Below are 21,553 nucleotides of genomic sequence, written 5' to 3'. Positions count from 1 at the left end.
AAATGTTTGTTGGATAAATACATTAAGGAAAATGACAGAAAGTTCTCTGAACTAAAACTGTTTTCTCTTTCCCTTCTTCTCTCCCCCACCTCCCAACATTACTGAATCCATTTAAATTTAACTGGATTTTAACTCAGAACATTTTGAAAAATGCTCCAGGTAGACAAACTCACCACCTGACCTGTATCAATGCTCACTGTATAGGTACAGTAGTTTCATGCCTGCCCTTTTCCTTACTTTAGACTCAAGTGATACAAAATGAATGCACATTTACTGAACGTCTGCCCTGTGTCAGACCCTCTATCTCAAAAATCTGTACTCAAGAATGATCCTAACAAAAGGAAGATTTCTCATGTTGAATAAAAAGGTATAAGTCAAAGGATTTTGGCTGGGAAAGTAATGCAATTTTGTTAGCCTTCAGTTCAGCTCAAAACTATGAGATGGGACTAAAATCTTGCAGCTAATGATCAAATACCATTGTTCTCTACAGAATATAGCTGAACCTCCCCCTACAAAAAAAAAAAAAATTAAAAAAAAAGCCCACAAAAAGATCTGGCTCTTTGGCAGATATAGCTGAGGATGTGTTTCTAGTTAAGAAAATGGTTAATTAAAAATACCAGAGCTTCCACCTGGGTTTCTACTTTGATAAGCATATCCCAAATTTCAGTCAGGCCCACTCCTGACTGAATTCAAGGTCCTTACTTGCAGAAGTTAACATTGTCCATCAAAAGCCAATCTCCAGACTTCAGGGCCCGAACCAGCATGCTGTCAACCCATTCGAACGTGCCATGGCTGCGGCCACTGGCTGACTGCACAAGCTTCACCCCGAAACTTCGGAATTCTTCCACGAGTTTGGCAAACTCTGAAATGTCACAGCACAACATTTAAATTCAAACCAGGGTAATCAAAAGCAAACAAAACAACCCCCAAAACTTGAATTTTTAAAAAGAATGCTGGGAACTTCTGGCCTGGTTATTTAAATCCTCCAGTAAACAGGATTTTTTTGTTGTTGTTTTTGTCTAAACGAGTAAGAAATTAGGTTTGGAGACAGAAAATACTTCCTCGTGGCTTTCTGAATGAATGGCTACATAGAGCTGACTCAGGGGGGATGGATCTTTATGCATCACAGTTTCTCAAATGGCAGAAGGATGATGTCTCGCACATATTAGTGCACTTAGGCTGCATGAAAGTGCTGTGAGCTGGCAAAATGTAATCAATGTCATTACACTGGGCTTCTTCATAACGACCACGGCATATATAGTAACAACTGGTATTTATTTGTTTAGTGCTTTATAGTTTATATAGCCCTTTCCCAGAAATTTTTCAATTGATCTTTCTTGTTAGAAATTGTTTCATGACCCTTTTTCATATCACAAGGTAATACATGTTGGATTTCTATTTCTAGCCATGAAGGAATAACAAGGTTTATTTTAGACTTAACATCCCAGTGTTAACAATTAGAAAACTGGTAAAATATATGAAACAACTGCTTTCAGACACTGAACAAAAGATAGCACAGGACTGTGGCACCTGAGGGAAAGAGGCCCTATAATTGCCCTGGCTTTCTGCCTGGAAGCAATTTCTGGATTGCAAAGCAGGGAGGCGGAACTCAAACAGATCCCAAGGCCTCCCTGACTTGAGGAGACAGGCTGGAATTCAGGAAGACTGAAACAACTAGAATGAGGGGCAAAGCACTCAGAACAAAAAAGTTACTTGGGGTGGGGGTATAGTATGGTTCAGTGGCAGAGTGCATGCTTAGCACGCACAGGGCCCTGAGTTCAATCCCCATTACCTCCATTTAAAAAAAAAAAAGGAAGGGAGTGAGAGGAGGGGAGAGGGGGAAAGGGGGAGAGAGTGAGAGAGAAAGAGAAAGAGAAAAAAGGGGGAGCAAGCTACTCAGAAAGAGATCCAGAAATCTAGATAAGGGCTCCTGGAGTCTTTGGCGCGATAATAATCTACACATGTATGTAAAGGCTAAAGCTTTACAAGCATAAGCAAAAAATTCCAAGGAAAGGGGATAATTACTGGGGAGCTATGAGCTGAACAATTCTCGGAGTTCACCCAGGACTGAGTAAAACTCCAGTTCCCACCAGTCAAAGCAAAAAGACTCCATGGAATACACAGGACATTCAGTTTAAATATGACAGGGCCACGCCTCAATAGTGGGGCTAATTTAGCCCTGGAGTAAAGATTACTCTAGACCTGACCTTAAACAGCTTAAGAGCAAGCTTGTCAAGATAAAAATGATCCATAAGCAACTCAATTGCCTCCTCTCACCAAAAAACAAACAAACAAAAAGACTCCAAAAAGCAAAATACACCACTCACCAACTTAAATCCAAAATGCCCAGTACCTAATTAAAATTACTAGATATATTTTCTTGCCTGAGTTGCTAAGTGCTACATTTTTATGTTAATAAAGCTATTATAAATATGCTCAATATGTACAAGGATTTAAAATACAACATGAACCAACTAAAACATATTTTAAAAGTCATAAATGTTTATCATAGGAGCACTAAAATAAATAAATAACTAAAAAGAAGAAAAGATATTTTTAACCAAAAACAAAACAGTAGTAGAGGAGGGCACAGCTCAAGTAGTAGAGCTCATGCTTAGTATGCATGAGCTACTGGGTTCAATCTCTATTATCTCCTCTAAAAATAAATAAACAAATAAACCTAATTACCCTCCCCACCAAAAAAGAAAAAGAAAATAGTAGTAGACAAATTGTTTTAGACCCAAGTTTTTTTTTATACTATTAATATCCCAAGAAATTTACTCAAAATGAAAGTCAATCCTAAATAAAAAGCAATATTGAGAATGAGCTGTGAGAACTTACCCTAGATATTTAAATTTTAACAGACTGGTGAAAGAAATACACACACACCAGGTTCAAGGCTTCGGAGTCAGAGAGGATAGAGCCAAAACCTAGTCTAACTATTTGGTAACTATAAGACACTGGCAGGTTATTTAAACTCTATGGGCATCCATTTCCTCATGTATAAAATGGGGTTAATCTCTCTTTGTAATACAGTGTTGCTGTGAGGGTTAGAAGTAAATATATTTACTATAGTACTCATTACTTGATAGGAATTCATCTCTCAATGGTGAGTTTTATAATACCTATCTTTAAAAAATATCTAAAGTGATGTATGACTCCATTAAGTACATCTAATAATTAATTTGAATGAATGAGTAAAGAATTTCAAATTCAAATGGTGAGACTGAATTGGAAAATGACAGATCAAATCAACCATGAAATCATTCTCTTGCTTGAGAAAGTAAATTATCCCACCTACGGTCATGGACACAACGTTAACACAGCTGGAAGAGGGGAGTCTCATTTCTTCCCCACTAAGGAATCAACTATTCCTAAGGAATAACTAAGGATTCCGAAGGAATAACCAGTTACAAGTAGGCTTTAGAAATAAAGAATGACAATTTTAGTGACAGGCCTTAACCTTTAATCAATTCTCCCCTAAAGGCATGCTCATCATCAGCCAGAAAGCTGTATCACAAGATGAGAGCATCCATGTTTCCATGTTAACTGAGGAATTTCTTCCACCTTCTATACAAAATGAATAAAGACATCTTATCAGTGTAGACTTCCATTCTTCAGTTTAAAATGCTCAATTTCTTTAAAAATTATTAATAAGTTTAAAAATAGGCCAGCAAAAAATAAAACCAGCTTTATATGCAAATCATTGTAGCTGGTGACACAAAATAAACCATCAAACTCAGTAACCATTTTCTTTTCTGTTTCTTTTCTTTAGGATACCAATTCTGAATACTTTATGGGGGGGTATTAGGTCTATTTATTTACTTATTATTAGTTTTTTTTTTAATGGAGGTACCAGGGATTGAACCCAGGACCTCTTTCATGCTAAGCACGTGTTCTACCACTGAGCTATACCCTCCCCCAACCTGACAACTTTACATTAGCTTTTTACTTTCTATGACAAAAATTTACAAATTTTGATTGTTTATAATCATTAAACTAATTTAAAAATTATGGTCATTACATTTACAAATATATTACCTGAAGATGGACATTAAATGACAATGGTAAGTGTCTGGTACACACACCCAAACACACATACCTGCCTTGGAGTATGAACTGATTTTATTGTTGAGTCTCTGCATAAGCAGTAACACTGCTTCGAGCTTGTTGACAATCTCCATCGTGACACCTTTACCACCTTCTCCAAGACACTTGGGCTTATATGTCAGGAAGAAATGGCTCCAGGCTCGCAACACTACTTCTGCATCGTCAGCACTGACGAGGAGGCTGTCTCTTAACAGTGCCCTTACAGTGCCCTCCACCTTCTCGAGGAGCTGCCTCCATGGCCGTATAAGATCCACCTGCAATTTCCAGAGCACATGAACTCATTAGAGCCAATGGCCAGAATCAAAGAACACTGCTACCTTTAGCTACCACCAACATAGAAGACCATCGATCAGACCACAAAGTTTACTGTGTTCTGTCTGAAAATGTGAAGGCAGATCAGTTACCTGCTCGAATCCACCCAGAAGCTCCGTGGTGTCCATTGCACTGTTCATGGCCATGATCTTTAACGTGTGACCAGTAAGGTGTGCCAGGAGCTGAACCAAGCTGGTCTTGCCCACTGAGGCTGGGCCCACAAGGATGACCATCCAGCTCATTTGTACACACTTCATAATTGACTCCAGAGACTGTAAAGACTGGTGCAGGAGCAACAGGGGACGGTGGGTCGGCGGAGGGACATAGTTGCCGCGGGAAAGCACTGAGTAGCCCAGCTGAAAAAGACATACCAATGACAGTTCACAAGTGTGCCTGGGAGTGGGAGCAGAAGAAGCCATAGAAGATAATGAAAGAGGATTATTCTGCCCTCCTCACCTGAACATCACAGGGAGTGATGTGAAATAGTCTGGTTCCCATGTATGGGTTCAAATTTGAACCAAACACATCCTTGAATACAGCAATGATCTAAAGGAAGGTGATACAATCAAAACACAAATCAGTCCACCAAATTCTGAGCCAAAACTTCAAGAATGAGTTTTCTAGAAAACACAACAATACGAGTCACAAAATTCTGAGAACACTCGTCACAATTTCCTTACTCTTTTCAATTTGCTTATAAAAAAGACAGATTACATCTAATTTTTCAGAATGAAAGCAAACTAAAGCCCAAGAAAAGAGTAATCACATAATTTCAAACTGTTTAAGAGTCCAGCAAGTGTACCATAAATTAAAATAAAGCCATAAGTAGTGGCAAATCTTGGGATGAAAAATGAATTTTCTTTCATCATTCAAGATACCACCTAAAGAAGGTAGAAGAGAAACATGAAGTTTATGAAGAACAATGACCATGTGCCAAACATTATATTGGGTGCTTTAATAGATCATTTCTCACCCTAATAGCCTTGCAAAATAGGTATTTCTATTTATAGATATGGATAACAGGATTCACAAGAATTTGATTTGTTCATGGCTGGTAACTGATTTTAAATCTAAGCCTCTATCACTCCAAAATCACCACATCATCTTTGTAAATATTTATGTACATAGGATAACCAAAGTTATTTCTCTGATTATTAACATTCAGTTATCCCTTCCTTAGCAGGAATACTGTTAAAAACTGTATTTCTTTTTTGAATTTCTTTTAAAATTTAAGAGAAATTGGAGAAGGGGAAAAATAAGGATGTGTAAGAAACTTAGCCCGTAGCAGGGGAAAAGATTCCTGCCACCCAAAATATTTACAAGTTGTGCGTTTCTAACAAAGTAGCAATGCTCATAATGATCAATGTACCCTGGACTGAAGTCAGAAAACAAAAACAATAAAGATAAATCATGAGTGGCAAACACTGAATAAGAGACTAAAAGCAACACAGGAGAAAAATGCTCCCATTACCCACTCCTGGGTCCAGGTGACTTCTGACCTTTTATTCTACCTTTCTTTTTTTTTTTTCTTTTTTGTCAAAGTGAATGCTTTAATGAGTGCTGCTCAGAGAGAACCATGTCTTTCACTAGCTGCTGCCAGCCTCCTCTGTCCTCAGCTCTTTGTTGGGAGGGTGAGCTAGCTGTCATTCTATTGTGAAGTGTATCATCTCTCCTTGATATTCTACCAGAGTTAAAATTACAAACACTTCTACAGTCTTCCTCCTTCTGTTATTACTTAACACCCCCCGCCCCCTCTCAGAAAACATCTATCTGGTCAAATACAACAACTGAATTGGAGGAGTGATGGAAATCTTCCACACCCTACAGTGACCCACCATCTGACGGACATCAATTACCCAACACTGGCCAGTGTCTGGCCACAATTAATATACTGTAACTACTAAGTAGATGAAGAAATTAAAATACTAAAAAAAACAAAAAAAAAAACAAAAACAACAACAACAACAACAAACCCAAAAAACTAGCTGAAAACTTTGTACTAATATAAGGACTGAAAGCGACCCATACATAATAAATGAGCTAATGCTGGGCTAGATTCTGGATACCATGTAAAAAAGGGATCTGTGCTCTCGGCAGCAGAATAAAAGTGTGTGAAAGCCACATGTGCTCAGGGCAGCCACATCTTCACATTTTCAGTAAGGAGGTTACCGTTTCTAACTCACATGGATCTGTAAATTACTTTGTTCGTAAACAACTGTGATATAATAGAAGGAACAGCAGACACAGTGGAAAGGGGTGGAGAGCTGGCTCTGCCACTACTACATTGAGACTCTATGACTGAGCCTTGGTTCTTCATCTGTAAGAGGTCATGGCAGCACCTCCCACCTGCAGCTGTTGTGAGGTTTCCATTAACTGGACTTTAAATACCACATAGCAAAATGTGTGCATTATTACAGTTTACTAAGCTGGGAATTCTGGTGTTGTTTTCTACTTACGAGGGGATATTTTTAGTTCCATTTAGATACAGAAAAATCCCCTTCTCTGTATCTATTGATAATTTCTAGATAAAAGACTTTGTAATTTGACATTTATTACAAAGTAGAAAACCCTCCTCTTCTACTGGTTATCACCTGTCTCCTCCTGCTTCTTGCCTTTGTTCCTGGAAAGGTGATTTAGACCGAGGTTTTCTTACTGGAGGGCAATACTGTTTAAAGAAGGTCTGCAGTCAAGGGGATTTAGATGGATAAGCAAATTGTGTCCTCCAAAGCAAACTATACTATGAGACTCTGAGACAGGTGACTGGTTAGTCTCTTCCCGTAAACTTCTAAATTTCCAAGCAGCTTTATTGTTAATGAGTATGACCCTTCTCTCCCTCAAGAAGGTATCAACTTTAAGATGGAAAGAAACACAAAAAGAACAAGTGTGAAGCTCACCTTTTCTTTATCTTCCCTGGTTCTCATTCTTTCGCCATAGACCAAAAACACATGCTGCCCAGGATCATAACACCCAGGGGACTGGTCAACTAGCATCAACTGACACCAGCGGAAAAGGTCTCGGAGGTTGAATTCCCAGGGTCCTCCTGTTTGCCCCCATTTCTTCTCGACAGTCACTTCATGATCAATCTGAAAAGAAAACACCCTTACTGGGAAATATGTCCCACTGCTAGGCCCTGCATTAAGTACTATCAATGTATTACAAACACATACATAATCTGAAACAGAGATTTAACAGGCTTGATTCAAATATATTTTTCTCTCAACCCAGACTTCTCAATGCCAGGAATAACCTGCAAGCATTAAAAATGATACACACAACAGAACTGAATTATTGCAACCCTCAAATAAGTAACTTATCTTCCAACTAGAAACTTTTAGAATTCTACATGATTTATCTTAGCTATAGACTGGTAATTTGGTAGTATCCCGTGTTGAGAAAACGATGATTCAAATAGAGCCAGAAAAATAAAGAACAATTAATATAAGTAGGTACTTACTTGGTTGTTGAAAGCAACCATTTTTTTAACAATATTTTTGTCAATTGCTGGAAACAGAGTACTAGCAATAAACTCCATGTCAATTACTGTGAGGGGATCCACAAAGACCTAGAGAATCCAAAAATAACATGAAAAAATGCCATTGTTTCTCTTTACCAAACACCAGAAGTTACTACCATGACTTATTATGTAAAATTTTTATTTAATACTAAAGTAACAACACTTCAGTAATATATGTATATATAACTTTCAGTTATGGAAATTTCTTGCATTTTTAGGATACAGAATCGCATAAAATCTTTGAAATATAGGGCAGAGGGCTTTCATGTTAGCTCCATTCTATAGTGAATTAGAGAAAGATACATGCAATTAATTTTTTGAAGTATATTTGTAATTTTAAATGCCTATATACTATAATTTCCTATATACTACCCTATATAAAGTGCTCTCAAAATTCTGAGCTATAGGTATGAGTATTCAGTATAAAATCTGATCAACTTTTCAGTATGTTTGAAATTTTTCATAAACTTCATAAAAGATAATCAGTAAATTCTTAATTATCAAAGAACAGGGACATTAAGGAAAGCTGATGTCTATTATGAGGCATTTTCAAGCCACCAGATTAGCCAAACTTTGAAAAAAGATGTAGAAAACCCCTGCTGCTGCAAATAAGAATTAAGGTAATAAGAAAAGATACTGAATGTTAACAGTGATTCACTTTGGTGTGAAGAATACTGGATTTTTTCTACTTCATGGTACTTTTCTGTACTTTTTCACTTTTCTTAGATTAAAATGCATGATTATCGTTGTAAGATAATTTTTTAATGTTCTAACAGATCACATAGACCCTTGAAAAGGTCAAAGATTGACTTTTGTCCCTAAGCATAGAAATAGAATCCTCAAGTTGTGATGATCTTACTTTCCCCCAGCTGGTAACACATTAGGTCCTCTGAGACCTAAGACAAAGGATTCACACCAGAAGAGAAGTGACGATGGGAATCAGTCACATTGGTACCTTTGTATAAAGACATGAAATTGAGAAGCAGATTGTTAAACTGAGACTCTCCCATTCTCCTAGTGGGCATCCTAACAGCTGTCTACCAGAAGTATTACTATGCCCTGACACCACCTATGGTTTCTGGGGCAACAGCAAACCTTACCTGAGTGAATCTGTTTAGGAAAGACCTGGGCAAGCCCTTCCTCCCACCTCCTTGTCTAAAAGGATTTTGACACCCAAAAATCTTCGTCTTTTCATGCTGCACTTGAAAGCTCATTCCTAACTCAGGAACATAGATTTCTCCTCGGTGGTCAAAACAAGCATTGAGTCCTTCCAAGACTGACTGAGAAGCCAGGTTCAGCTAGAGAAGAAAGTGTATATATTTATTATATGTTCTGTATCACTATAACTATAGCAAAAAGCAAAGGAATAACAGGCACAAAAGGCAGTCTTATCTTCAAGGGGAGGGAGTTCAAACAACATTGCTAACATTCTGTTTCTTAAGCTGAGCTCATATGTATTCATCCCTTTACTTTCACACATATATGTTGGAGAAATCTGGGGTGTATAAAATAGCAATATAATTTTTTAAGTAAACTGAGTATTCAGATTAAATTTTTTAAAAAGCAGTTAAAATATTCTCAAAAATTAAACTGTATCTGTTATCTGTAACTATATTGGAATACTTTTTAAATCACAGGTTACCAAAAAAAAAAAAAAAAAAACTTGCCAATACCAGACATCTCATTTTCACTCTGGGATTTGTAAAGATAAGGTAAGATAGTTCGTTACATACTTACTTGAGTAAATATCTTTCCCAGTTCAAATGATGAATAAAATCTCTAAACAGGTTTCAAAGTCATGATATAAACTACATAAAGCGGACCTACACAGCTAACTACACCAATAGTTTTGTGAACAACAGGAACAAATACGAGGAGTTTTTGTGCCAGAAATGAAAAGAGCTGAATAGAGGTCTTCAGATGCTGGATTCAAAGCTCAAAGATGTGAATTCTGGTTGTTTTCTACGTAATATGGAAAAATTCGACTGTGAAATGCTAATCACTAAAACATAAATGGGCCAAAAAACCAAAAAAACCACACAACCAAAAAACAAAAACACCAAAAAACCAACCAACCAACCAACCAAAAAAACAACCACCAGATTATAACAGAATTTCAAGTGTTATGTTTACAGAAGCACTCAAAGCACAAACTCTGCAATGTATTTCCATAGGGGTCAAGTCCTAAAAGCAACCTCAGTGGGACCGCAAGGCCAGAACGCCTGTGGTCCTTATATGCGTTTTCACAAAATACAAGCATGGTCAGTAGTAGTCTTAAGCTTTGAAATGAGGCCTTCTTTTTTTCCTGTAATGATTATTCTATCACACATCTTTAAAAAAAAAAAAAAAATCTGAGGGGAAAAATACAAACAAAAAAACCCCCTCCTTCTCTTTCATGTCTCCTCAAGACAGGCAGGAGGCTTCTGGATGTGCTTTCTGACAAGTGACTTTTCTTACTCCTGAAAGAAACCATGGAGGATTCTTTTCATTGGAGAATTTGCCCTTACTAGCCAACAGCATGATCATGCATTGCAAAATGCCCTCGAAGGGCATACACAAAGTATGACCTCTCCTCACACTCAGGATCCTGTGGTTGGCAAGACAGGCCTTCCTCTCACCTCATCCAACACAACCCAGTGGCCTGCCTTCAGGGCTGCCAGCAAGGGGCCGTCGCGCCAGGCAAACTCTCCTCCCTTGCCACCTTCGACAGGTAGATCTGCTCCAAACAGGTCTGCGATGTCCTTTCAGAGTGGGTAGAAATGGGGAAAAGCCAACATTACATAAAAAACTAACTAGATCTCAAGACCTTAACTCTAAAATAAAAAATACTGGGCCTTGTGCCATTTTTTATTCTTATACCCAATACAGAACTAATCAACCCCGGGACTCTTTACCAGGAGCCCAGACATGCCCCAAGCATCTTCTCATCACAATACCCTAAGCACTTATCAACTGGAGCTGGAGCACTGTCAATCGTTCTCAACTTCGGCTGTATTTGGAAATTAATTAGTGAGCTTAAAAAAAAACTAGCCCCCTGCCCTGCTTCCACACCCCAACCCAGGAGAGTATCATTCAATTTGTCATCTCTGTCCCATTTTTTTCATGAGATTGTTTAAAGGTCATTTTATCACTAATATAAAAATAAAGAGGGGCTGTATTACAATAAATACTCAAGTGGGTAATTCTCTCTCAAAAGAGAATTAGAACAAAGCATCCAGAGAGAACACTACTACAGATGTGATCTATTAATGAACCCAGGAGGAGAATTAGTTTGGAAGGTCACGAAGCTGCGGCCTTTACCGCCATGAAATATTTGAGACATTGACAACGTCATAACTCTTTCTGACTAGAAAACTGTAAGTAGACAAAAAACAAGTTACTCCCTATACCCATCTCCATCAGCTGTAGTGTGACTAAGCTTACCGTCTGCTCTGACAAGTTGATTCGGACAAGGGTGTTGCCTGAAGCCTTTGCTAATGCTCCCACCAAGCTCGTCTTGCCCACACCAGGGGAGCCCTCCAGGAGGATAGGTTTGTTCAGTTTGGTAGCTCTTAAAAGCCTCTGGGCATTCAAAGCTGTGGTGCCTGCGCTGAGTGCATAGTCAGCGATATTATTCCTGTGCAGGACAGGTCCTTAAGTGGGGAAAAGAAAAACCACATATAAGCTGGACATCACCAAATCGTACATATATATCAACTCAAGATTTTAAGAATCCACAAAGTACACTGTCGATGAAGTGCCATCAGTGATGAAAACACTTAGCCCTGTTTCACTATTTCCTCGCTTTTGGGCCCATAAAATGCTTTCCAGGAACAGCCAGCAGCATATTTTCTTCAACTATGTCCACTCCACCTAAAGCTATATCTATATAAATACACATAGGTCAGAATTGCACGCATGTCTTTCCTTTCACAACCTACACTGGCAATTATTGCATGAACTTGCACAATTTACCTTGTACTTGTATTTTCCTAAAACTTACGTGGAAACTAGGCATACAGAGCAAATGATACCATATAAACAATTTCATCCAAAGGTTTTAGGCCACCAAGACAATCCAGGGTGCATCCTTAACCCATAATGGAGCTGAAGTGCAGGACTAATAACAGTCACATAGGGCTAGGGAAATATTTATTACCTCAGCTATGGAAGCAAGGACCACCCCAAAGCCAGGCTACTGGCACACAGCTCCCACACAAGAACTGCATACTACCATGATGGGATCTAATGGTGAGATCGTTGGGACCCCATCAGGGATGGAGATAGTACCGCTGAAGAGGGAGAGGCAGAGGGAAAGGGGCAATGTTCCATTCAGCCAGGGACCTGAGCCAGCTTGGTACACTGAATCCCCGGTAACTGCCACTATATCTCTATACATTTCAGGCACTTAACAATTATTAACCAGAGAGGAAGGAAGGGACAAGAAACAGATGACCTTGCTAGAAAAGCAACAATCTGAGAAATCCAGAGTGCCTCAGAAAGGTATCTAATACAACTACTTCACTGAAATATTTGACAGAGGCAACCTAGTTAGAATGAGAGCAAAGAATAGAACTTAAACCCACCTGCATTTCCCACTTAATCACTCATTTGTTCATCCATTCACTCAATTAATAGACATTTTCTGAACACCTATGACTGCAAGGTTATGAGGCAGATACCAGGGACAGGAAGATGAATGACATAATACCTGCTCTCAAGGGTTCTGTTTAAAGGTGATGAGGTTCTATAGTTGAAACATTATGGGCTGAATTATCACTACAGGAAAGCTCTTATTTTGAGCATCCAAGAATAGGCAAGTAAATGCATTTTTATAGGATAATTTATTCATATCTTAAAGACTATATTTTCTCCTATTTTACATGTCAGTTATATATTTTTAACCACTCACATAATTATGATTATGCCAAGTCAGATTCTAATTCAGATAATTAGTTCAAAAATAATCATGATATACTAAAATTAAAGTCACAATAAAAATCAATTATCTGTGAACCACAAGACGAGAATCTTCATCTATTTAAAACCATTCTTACCCCTTGGTATAAAAAATGGATGAATTCCCCAAAGGTTATCTATCCCAGTGAATTCTTTGGCTTTGAGTCTGTCATAAATCTTCAATTCATTTTTCTGACATTCTGTAAGTCGGACTACCTTGGAAAGTTTCTTGATTAGGAATTTCAGACATTCTTTGCGAGCCAAAAGTGCTGTACCAAACCCAGAGGAAGTTACCCCTAAAAGAAAGAGGATCAGTCCATCACACAACAGCATGGCACCAAGCTTCACAACCATTCAGCAGGAACTCTACAGTAGGCTCCTTGCAAAATGGAGGCCTGGCTGAATTACAGCCAAAATATGACTGCTAGTGTAAGCAGTCCTAAGAAGAGGTCTAACTCCCCTTTCCCACAATTGCCAGATCACCAACTCAGCAGCAGCACTCCAGTCACGCCATGATACATCAGCCTGGAGAAAAGAGTAACCAACGTGGTACTTTCAATCATGTGGGTTTGTATTTCTACTTTCATGGCTGAAAAATACAACTTAAATACTGAATTTAATAAAACTTACAGTAAACTTAAAAGAACTAAAGGAACTCTAAATGACCATTCGTGGTAAGAAATGTCTGGTTCTTCAGGAGCAAAGACATCCCCACCAATCTTCCCTCTATAGTAATCACGACTTCACATTTACTAAGTCCTTGCTTGGTCTATTAGCAATGAAAAGCTTTGGCATATCTTTTATACCCATCACCTCTTAAAAAGGGTAAAAGAAAAGGAGAGCCTCTATGAGTCTTAGAAATGTTAAAGTGATTCTATGAGGAGTCTAGATCAGAGGTCTTGCTCCATTTCGTAGTCCCCTACACTCTAACCCTTATTCTCATCTGTAACAGACAACATACCTGAACCTATTCCATCTATGTACACCAGGCATGCGGCGTGGACAAAAGACGTCACAGTGGAGATGGTCTCTGGCCTTTTCAAAGCAGCTTCCTCCCCCATTGTGTTCATGAAGTTAACCCAGGACAGGATATCTCTGATACTGACCACACATCTTCGGCCAAACTCCTGGTGGGTCAGCCAGTCAATGAAATCCAGCATCACCTCAGCTATGTCAGCCCCTAAGACATAAGGAAGTAAAAGTATTTGCTATTTAGGAAGACTCCAGAATGGGGGTTTGCAACCTGGGGGCCACAGATAGTCTCTAAAGGGAGTCTATGTTCCATGAGATTATATGCAAATTTTTATAAATGTACATTAATAACTTTTTCTAAGAAAACGAGGTCCACAGCTTTAATCACTTTCCCATAGGATTCATGAACAGCATTCTACCCCTACCAAAAAACAAAAACAAAACAAAACAAAAACCCAAACACACAAACAAGAAAAGCAGAAAGAAAACTTGAGAATTAATGGCTAAGAAGATGCCCTGAAAACTCTCAAAGAAAAAAAGTATTCATTTGGTTCATGTTCAGATACAATTTTAGAAAATATACAAATCATATTTTAAACTGATTCACTGGAATGGGGACTGTCACATTTTCAGTGGCTTTTGGCCCAGGGTTTTTTGTTTGTTTTGTCCATCTATTCATCCATCACAATTCAGCAAATTAGAGGATTCACAAATTACATATCATGATTCAAGTTAAATGACTATTCTAATTTTCATAATTTCATATAAAATACTTAAGTAATGCATAGAGATTCAAAGTAATGCCAATTGAATTTAGATCACTGTACGTAACTTCTGAAGTCAATAGTAAACATTTATCTAAAAAGTATGAATACCAAAGAATGTTTTTTAAAAGGAAAATATGAAAAGGAGGACTCGGCAATGCTGTAATATAAAGCAGACTCTACAGTCACAGCCTTCAGGCTACATTGCAAATTGGTTAGAAGAAAAATACTAATTACCAAAAACCTCCCACAAATCTTAAGAACTTATAATGACAACTCATGGGGGAAAGCCTAGTAACACTGGGGAAAGAAGTTAAATGCTGTTTCAATAACTGGATATTAAATATGGGAACTTGGATGCACATTTCAGAGTGGAATAAAGCTGAGGTAAATCAAGGACTTAATGAAAATCGAATAACTCATCCCTTAAGAAAGAAGAATTAAAGAAACCATTGAAGACACAGATCGTCAGCAATTAAGCAGATGGGATGGGTTCATATATTTTTTAACATTAATTAATTATATTAATAGGTATTAAAGGTATCTGAACAGAGAAACCTATGTGATAAACGTATTAAAGAATATTATCCAAAAATAAATGAATAGCAGTATACGAAAGTTACTTTTAAATAAACCACACAGAATATTCCATGTCACTAGTAATTAAAGGAAATGAAATTTCAGAATTGAAATAACAGGTTTCGTTATATTTTAAAAAATGAAAACTCCACATTGGAAGCACTGTGCTGGGCAGGTACATTTACGAAGTTGCTGGTAGCACTGTGAATGGAACCGATTTTCTAGAGAGCAATCTGGCCACGATCAACGGGAGCTAGGAAGTTCCTTGTTTCCACTTTTAGAAATACAACTCAACTCTGTGATGAGTGTGCTTCTGAGATGCCAAATTGTAATGTCAAGCTCGCGGTGGGCGAAGGAGATCTACCAAAATCAATGAATAACTAGGGAAATCTGTGTAGAGCCAGTCAACAGAAGAGTTTATCTTTCTGTGGGTTTTGTATTGCCCTTTTTATATTAAAAAAAAATCCAATTTGTGTTTCTTTATAGAGAAAGTAAATGATCGGGTTATACTTTAGGTTAGGAGCATCTTTTATTTCTTTTAGTAAATAAAATTAACTAAATTCCTTGTTTAAAAACTAAAAGAAAAAGCAAACAAACAAAAACAAAACAAAAAACAAAAACTAAAAACACCTCCCCAAAAATCCCTACAACTCTGGAAAAACTGTGACTATGTCATTTTAATAAACAGAGAATGCTTTGAGAAATACTGGTCTATAAGAGTTTGAGAATGGAAAAAGCAGCCCACATGCCCTTCGTAGGTCAATTTTTTTAAAAAAATCAATTTCATCAATACATCAAATACAGAAGATTTAATTACAGAATCTTTTTTGTTATATTATCAATGTATGGATAATACTACTATAGAACCAAAAATAATAGAGAAAGTAAGGAGTACTCATAGTAGTATTTATGATTATGACAATGAAGTAGTATCTTAAGTATTCTAAATAGGTATTTATGAATTTAGAATTCATAATAGCTGAAATGTTAAATTCAATAAATCATATACGTCTTTAGAGAAAATCGGGAGGAAAGCTATGTCAAGTTTCCTGTTTTGTATTTCACAATTTAAAAAATGTTTTCATGCTGTGCCAACCTGGTCCATTTCCAAATGATAAAACTGATAAAAAGTATTAAGCCACTTCTCCCCACTCTCCATGCTCCCTCGGGGTCTCTAATGCCTCCCCAGGGACGTCTGCTGCCACATGGCCTAGAAAACACTGGAGTAAACAGGCTTCTTAAGGACAAGTAGTTAAGGCTCAGAGGTAAGTCCGAGGGGCCCCAGTGCTTACAACCCATGGAGAAATCGTTCATTCAATGAAACATGAAGCACACTGATGACGCAGCAAACATGGCAGCCTAAGGGCAGTTGCATGCTCTGCCATTCTTATCACAATCCAAACACCTTAGAAAAGTCAGCAGCCCATACATAGGTGGTTACTTCCTTGGGAGACCAATCCCCACCCAGAGCCAAAAGACAAACCTTGCCAGCTTAACAATTTCTATTTTCTCCTTTTCTTTTTACTCGAATTTTCACCATAATTGCACACAACTAAGGTAAGTCAGAGGTTCTGCATGCAGGCTGTGGATCACTACTACCGGACCACCTAGGAACCCGTTAGAAAGGCAAATTCTCATGCCCTTCCCCAGACCGAATGAATTAGAAACCCTGGGTTTGCGGCCCAGCAAGCTGTAATTAAACATGTTCTCCAGATGAGCTTGGGAACCAAAGGCTTAGTCAATTCTGTGCCACTGAGTGACTGTGATATTGCTGGGGTCTGGGGAACTCCAGCTGTTCAGACAACACCTGTGAATGCTGAAGTTCAGTGAGGGCCCTTCTTAAAGGGAAGTCTTTGTTCAGATAACCAAGGGGCTGATCTTTCCTAACATACCACAGGTGAGGCTGGATTCCAGGCACCTGCTCCCCACAGCTATCCTACCTATTATTTCTGAAGCCGTGCTTCAGTGTGCCTTTAAAAAGCTGAACATATCCATGAACCCCAATCTCAAAAAAGCACATTCTTTTATATTCTTTATATGATCCGCAAACCAACTAGGATTAAGGCTTGTATTAAGACTTAGAACCAGATCTAGGTCCTAAATTTAGCCCATTCAATGCCAAGAATATGTATATATCAAGGAAATTTAGGTTCAATTAAAAAAAAAAAGAACCATTTAATAATGTTTTGGATCTTACTGGATATTTTAAGAATTGTTAAATCTAGGTTATAAGTATATGGGAGTTTTTAAAATACTATTCTACTTTCCTTATGTTTGAAACTTTTCATAATAAAAAATCTTTAAATAAAAAAATAAAAAAGTGAAATAATAAATTAGTTGACTACTAAAGAAATGTATTTAAAATTCTATAAACATTTTCTAAAAATGGTAATGATTAAAACTTAAACCACATTTTCCTTTAACCAATAAATATATCTATCTATAAAGATGGCCAACAAGTGAAACAATCTAAAAAGCTAAAATTTAATAACCCAATGAAAGAGTCAATGTGAAGACGGGGTGGTTTAATGGAAGGTAACAGGCCAGTATGACATTCTCTTTACATGTGTTTTGTTCCCATTTCCCCTTATAACACACCACGTACACATACAACTAATGTCCTAGCCCCCTCACTCCAACACACACCTCCCCCGTCCCATTACCACCACCACCTCCTGAAAACTCTCACCTCTATGATCTGTTCTGCCCAGAGACAATCCTGGGCGAAGATTGCGGCTGATAATCTGAATTAAATCTTCACGGCTTGTGCTTTGAGGACACCAAATTTCTGTAAAACGGTTTCTTAAGGCAGGAGATAGCTAGGAAGAACACAAACTCTAATGTGAATTTAATACCTGTGAGGAAAGCTAGAAAACAAATCCTTTGAAAGAACGTTAGCTGTGAATCTGGCAAGTACCAGATGCTTCTTTTTATTATCTTTACTACTATATGTAATTTGTCAAACCCCTATTTGTCCTGGCTCCTTCCTTATGTCATCTCCCTAATCTCCACTACTCCCAGCTGGTATTACTGTCACTTTCTTTATAATCATGGTACAGAACTTCAAGGTCTTATAGAGTAAGTGGTGCAGTGGATGACTCTCAAGCCAGAATACTCTCCCCTGAGCAAAGGCCTTCCCTTACTTTACCTTCAGCTACTTAACCGGTGGCTTAGAGAAAGTAAACGTTACCATCCCATAGGGAAGAGCTGTCTAAAGTAGATGGAGAAAACTCTGACATGGCTCAAAGGGAGTGAACGTATAAAGAGGTATATATAATTTAGGTCCTGTATGGGAAAGGACTGTTTAGTCCCTCCAGTTTCAGGGCCTTCGTCCTCAGTCTGAATTCCTCTTACCTTTCCCCCTAGGTCAGATAACCCCCATTCACAAAAGTTCATCATCGATTTCCTTTTACTGGTCAGATCAACTCCATCCTTCATCTACCTGATCTAGCACAGCAGGACCAAGAACAATGCCTGGACTCAGAAGCCGCTCAGTGAAGACCCTGAGGATGTGCACGTGCTGCTCAGCACCATCTTGGCCAAGTAGGGCCTCTGGTTCCAGGAGCCTACTTACTCTGCAGCAAGGCACACAAACCCAAAAGGTAGCTTTCCTTAGGTAAAAGCTGGCAATCTTTGACTGAAAAAAAAAAAATAAGCTAACCTAACAGGCAAGTTAACATATACAACCTTGAAATGAGACCTTTCTGTGTTATTTCCACTTGCCAAGGAGCCCATTTTCATACTCTGTTTGAAACTGTAAGATATTTTATTTCTTCTCTTCAGCACATTTCTCGGAGCACAGTGAACATCCTTCCTCTTATGGTACTAATAATAAGCAGGCCCCAAATATCATTTTCACATTTCAGGTACCCACCAAGTTACCAAGAATCTTAACTGCTTTCATTCCTGATCAACCAGTTTCTTCTCATCATCCTGACCTACTACCACTGTACCCTTTACCTAACTCTGACAGAGGAGGGTCCCACATACAGCACAGACTTCCCCACCAAGAGCTTCACGAGCCTGGAAGCCATGGAGTTTGGGCTGTCCCATGCTGGCTGGATCCTCACACCACCCTCTGAACAGAAAAAATCGCCCTCACCTTGCCATTTACCAACAGTCTGAGGGTGGCCCACATAGACCCCTAGGAGAATGGATATGCTCCACCAGCAAACCAGAAAAGGATCCTGACTGTGATTGCTTCTCTGTCACCTTAAAATAAATTCGTATCTCCATGCTCATGTTTATGAGGGTAGACTCTAGAAGCAGAGCTTGAGAATAAATTTGCTTAACTATTCTCATTCACAAAACCAGTATGATAATAACTTCCATGCAGAGCTCTCATGAGAATATTATGGTAACAAATGTAAAAAGCCAGGCAAAGTGATTGAAAGAATGAAATTTCAGGCACATAAAAAAGACATCAAATAAAGAAATGTTTTATCTGTTAGAATTATTTTTCAACCTTATGATGACTCTAAAATATTTTTCTGGATTCTTATCTTTTACTCTGCTTTACCCAACATAAAATTCCAGATGCATTTTTATATACTGTATTTATGGGTGCCAGTTAGCTGAGATTAAAAAGTAGAAAATTATGCTTCAAGGAGACAGTTTTACCTCTTTTTTCCCGAAGTCACCCCCAGGGTTCATGGTTGCCAAGATACGGAATTTTCTCCCAGCAGTCAACAGCTCCACTTCATTATCTTTGTCCTCTATGTTGCCTTTTTCAGCTAGTAACAGAGACCTTTCCACTTCAAGGACACTAAAAGAAAAATTGAAGACTGTAACATTAGAAGAGGCTTATGTATTCTGTTTTGCAGTCTTCGGTGTTCTTGAAAAAGAAAAAAAAACAAAAAGCTACTCCGGTGTTGAGCTCTCATTTTAGTTAATGGTTTCCTACCACAAACTTCAGAATGACCCAATTCCTGTGTAATGGAACAACAGTTCTGACCAGAGGAAACAGAATTCCTTTTTTCCACTTATGCCTTATTAAGAGATTTGTTTTAAGAAATGGATACCTTACATGCAAATGTTCATGGCAGCATTATTCACAAATACAGAAACAACCCAAATACTACCAAGAGATGAATGGATAAAAAATATGGTGTTATCCACACAATGAAATATCATTAGGAATAAAAAGGTACACACTAATGATATAGGCTATACCACGTATGGATGGACCTCAAAACACCGATGCAAAGTCAGAGAACAGACCATCTATATGAAATGCCCTAAAAAGACAAATTCGTACAGACAGAAAGTAGATGAGTAGTTGCCTGGACTACTCAGGCATCAAAGATAGGAGGTGGCATCAAAGATAAACTGTAAATGCACAGAAGGAGGGGGGAGGGTATAGCTCAGTGGTAGAGTACATGCTTAGCATGCACGAAGTCCTAGGTTCAATCCCCAGCACCTCCATTAAAATGAATGAATAAATAAGTAAACCTAATCCCCCTCCACCAAAACCAAATCAATGCACAGGATGGATACTACTGGGATGATGGAAACTGGACTGTAGCAGTCACAAAACTCAGTACATTTACTAAAACTTCTGAATTACACGTTTAAGACAGATACATTTCATAATATGCAAATTATACCTCAATAAAGAGATAGGTGTTGATCAAAATTCACAGTGATTTGAGGTTTTCTGCTTTTTTTTGGTTTTAGTTCCATTTATTTTACTTTTCGTGATAAAATTTTTTCTATCTCACAATTGTAATGTATTTTGCTTTAAAATTACCAGTCGTAAGTGGAGAAACAATGGTTTATTTTTCTAATCAGATGACCAAGCCACTTAGTCTCAACAAACTCAACAAACCCTGCATCTTACTATTTTCCTTGCACAGTAAAATCTTCTATTTCGATTATTCCTGGTAAATAGTCATTCTGTTTCTCCAGTGCTTTTTATTTGCCCAACAGTTATGACAGATGGTTGGTTTCACACAGTAACTACTGCTTTTGGGAGACTCTGTGAGGTGAACCCTCATTTCCCATGCAACAGCTGTTGGCACTCTTTCCCCATCCATCAGAAAGTCCATCCATCAGGACTTCTTTATGTGGTTGACCAAGGAATCCTGCCTTGGGTTTTAGAGCTTCATTCTGCTGAATAGGACTATTTCTGAAATCTCATGGATATTCTTTGTATCATCTAAAAATATTTCTGGAAGCAATGTTCTGAACATCTGGTCTCTTCAGGTTTTATTTCTCTTATCGTAAAGTCTTTCATAGTCGAAAAAGCAGATTTCTGTAAATTTACTGTAGGTTTCAAGAAATTCCTTAAACTGTTTTATCTGACCAAATTTCAGTATTGTGCAACCATATTCTTTTGGTACATTCATTAGTCACCTTCTCTGAC

At 38.0% G+C, this 21,553-nt stretch overlaps 1 protein-coding gene across 2 annotated transcripts in view; it reads right to left on the bottom strand.

The window, feature by feature from the left end:
- The window catches only part of MDN1 (midasin AAA ATPase 1), a 140,073-nt gene that overhangs the window by 62,401 nt on the left and 56,119 nt on the right, over positions 1-21,553 (bottom strand). For both annotated transcript variants that reach the window (XR_012508730.1, XM_074368618.1), the window contains exons 32-44: positions 19,810-19,954; positions 17,879-18,008; positions 13,836-14,054; positions 12,973-13,170; positions 11,360-11,568; positions 10,555-10,677; positions 9,037-9,234; positions 7,877-7,984; positions 7,317-7,505; positions 4,879-4,968; positions 4,515-4,778; positions 4,103-4,364; positions 703-862 (exon numbers count right to left, since the gene is read on the bottom strand). Coding sequence is in view for 1 of the 2 variants with exons in the window: in XM_074368618.1 (XP_074224719.1) it covers positions 703-862; positions 4,103-4,364; positions 4,515-4,778; positions 4,879-4,968; positions 7,317-7,505; positions 7,877-7,984; positions 9,037-9,234; positions 10,555-10,677; positions 11,360-11,568; positions 12,973-13,170; positions 13,836-14,054; positions 17,879-18,008; positions 19,810-19,954 (2,295 nt within the window). In the remaining variant the exon portion in view is untranslated. The remainder of the gene's footprint in view (positions 1-702; positions 863-4,102; positions 4,365-4,514; positions 4,779-4,878; positions 4,969-7,316; positions 7,506-7,876; positions 7,985-9,036; positions 9,235-10,554; positions 10,678-11,359; positions 11,569-12,972; positions 13,171-13,835; positions 14,055-17,878; positions 18,009-19,809; positions 19,955-21,553) is intronic.

The sequence above is a fragment of the Camelus bactrianus genome, chromosome 8, assembly GCF_048773025.1.
Source record: "Camelus bactrianus isolate YW-2024 breed Bactrian camel chromosome 8, ASM4877302v1, whole genome shotgun sequence".
Lineage (NCBI taxonomy): Eukaryota > Metazoa > Chordata > Mammalia > Artiodactyla > Camelidae > Camelus > Camelus bactrianus.
Note: the sequence above shows the minus strand (reverse complement) of the source record. Positions and strands in the feature narration are given on the sequence as shown.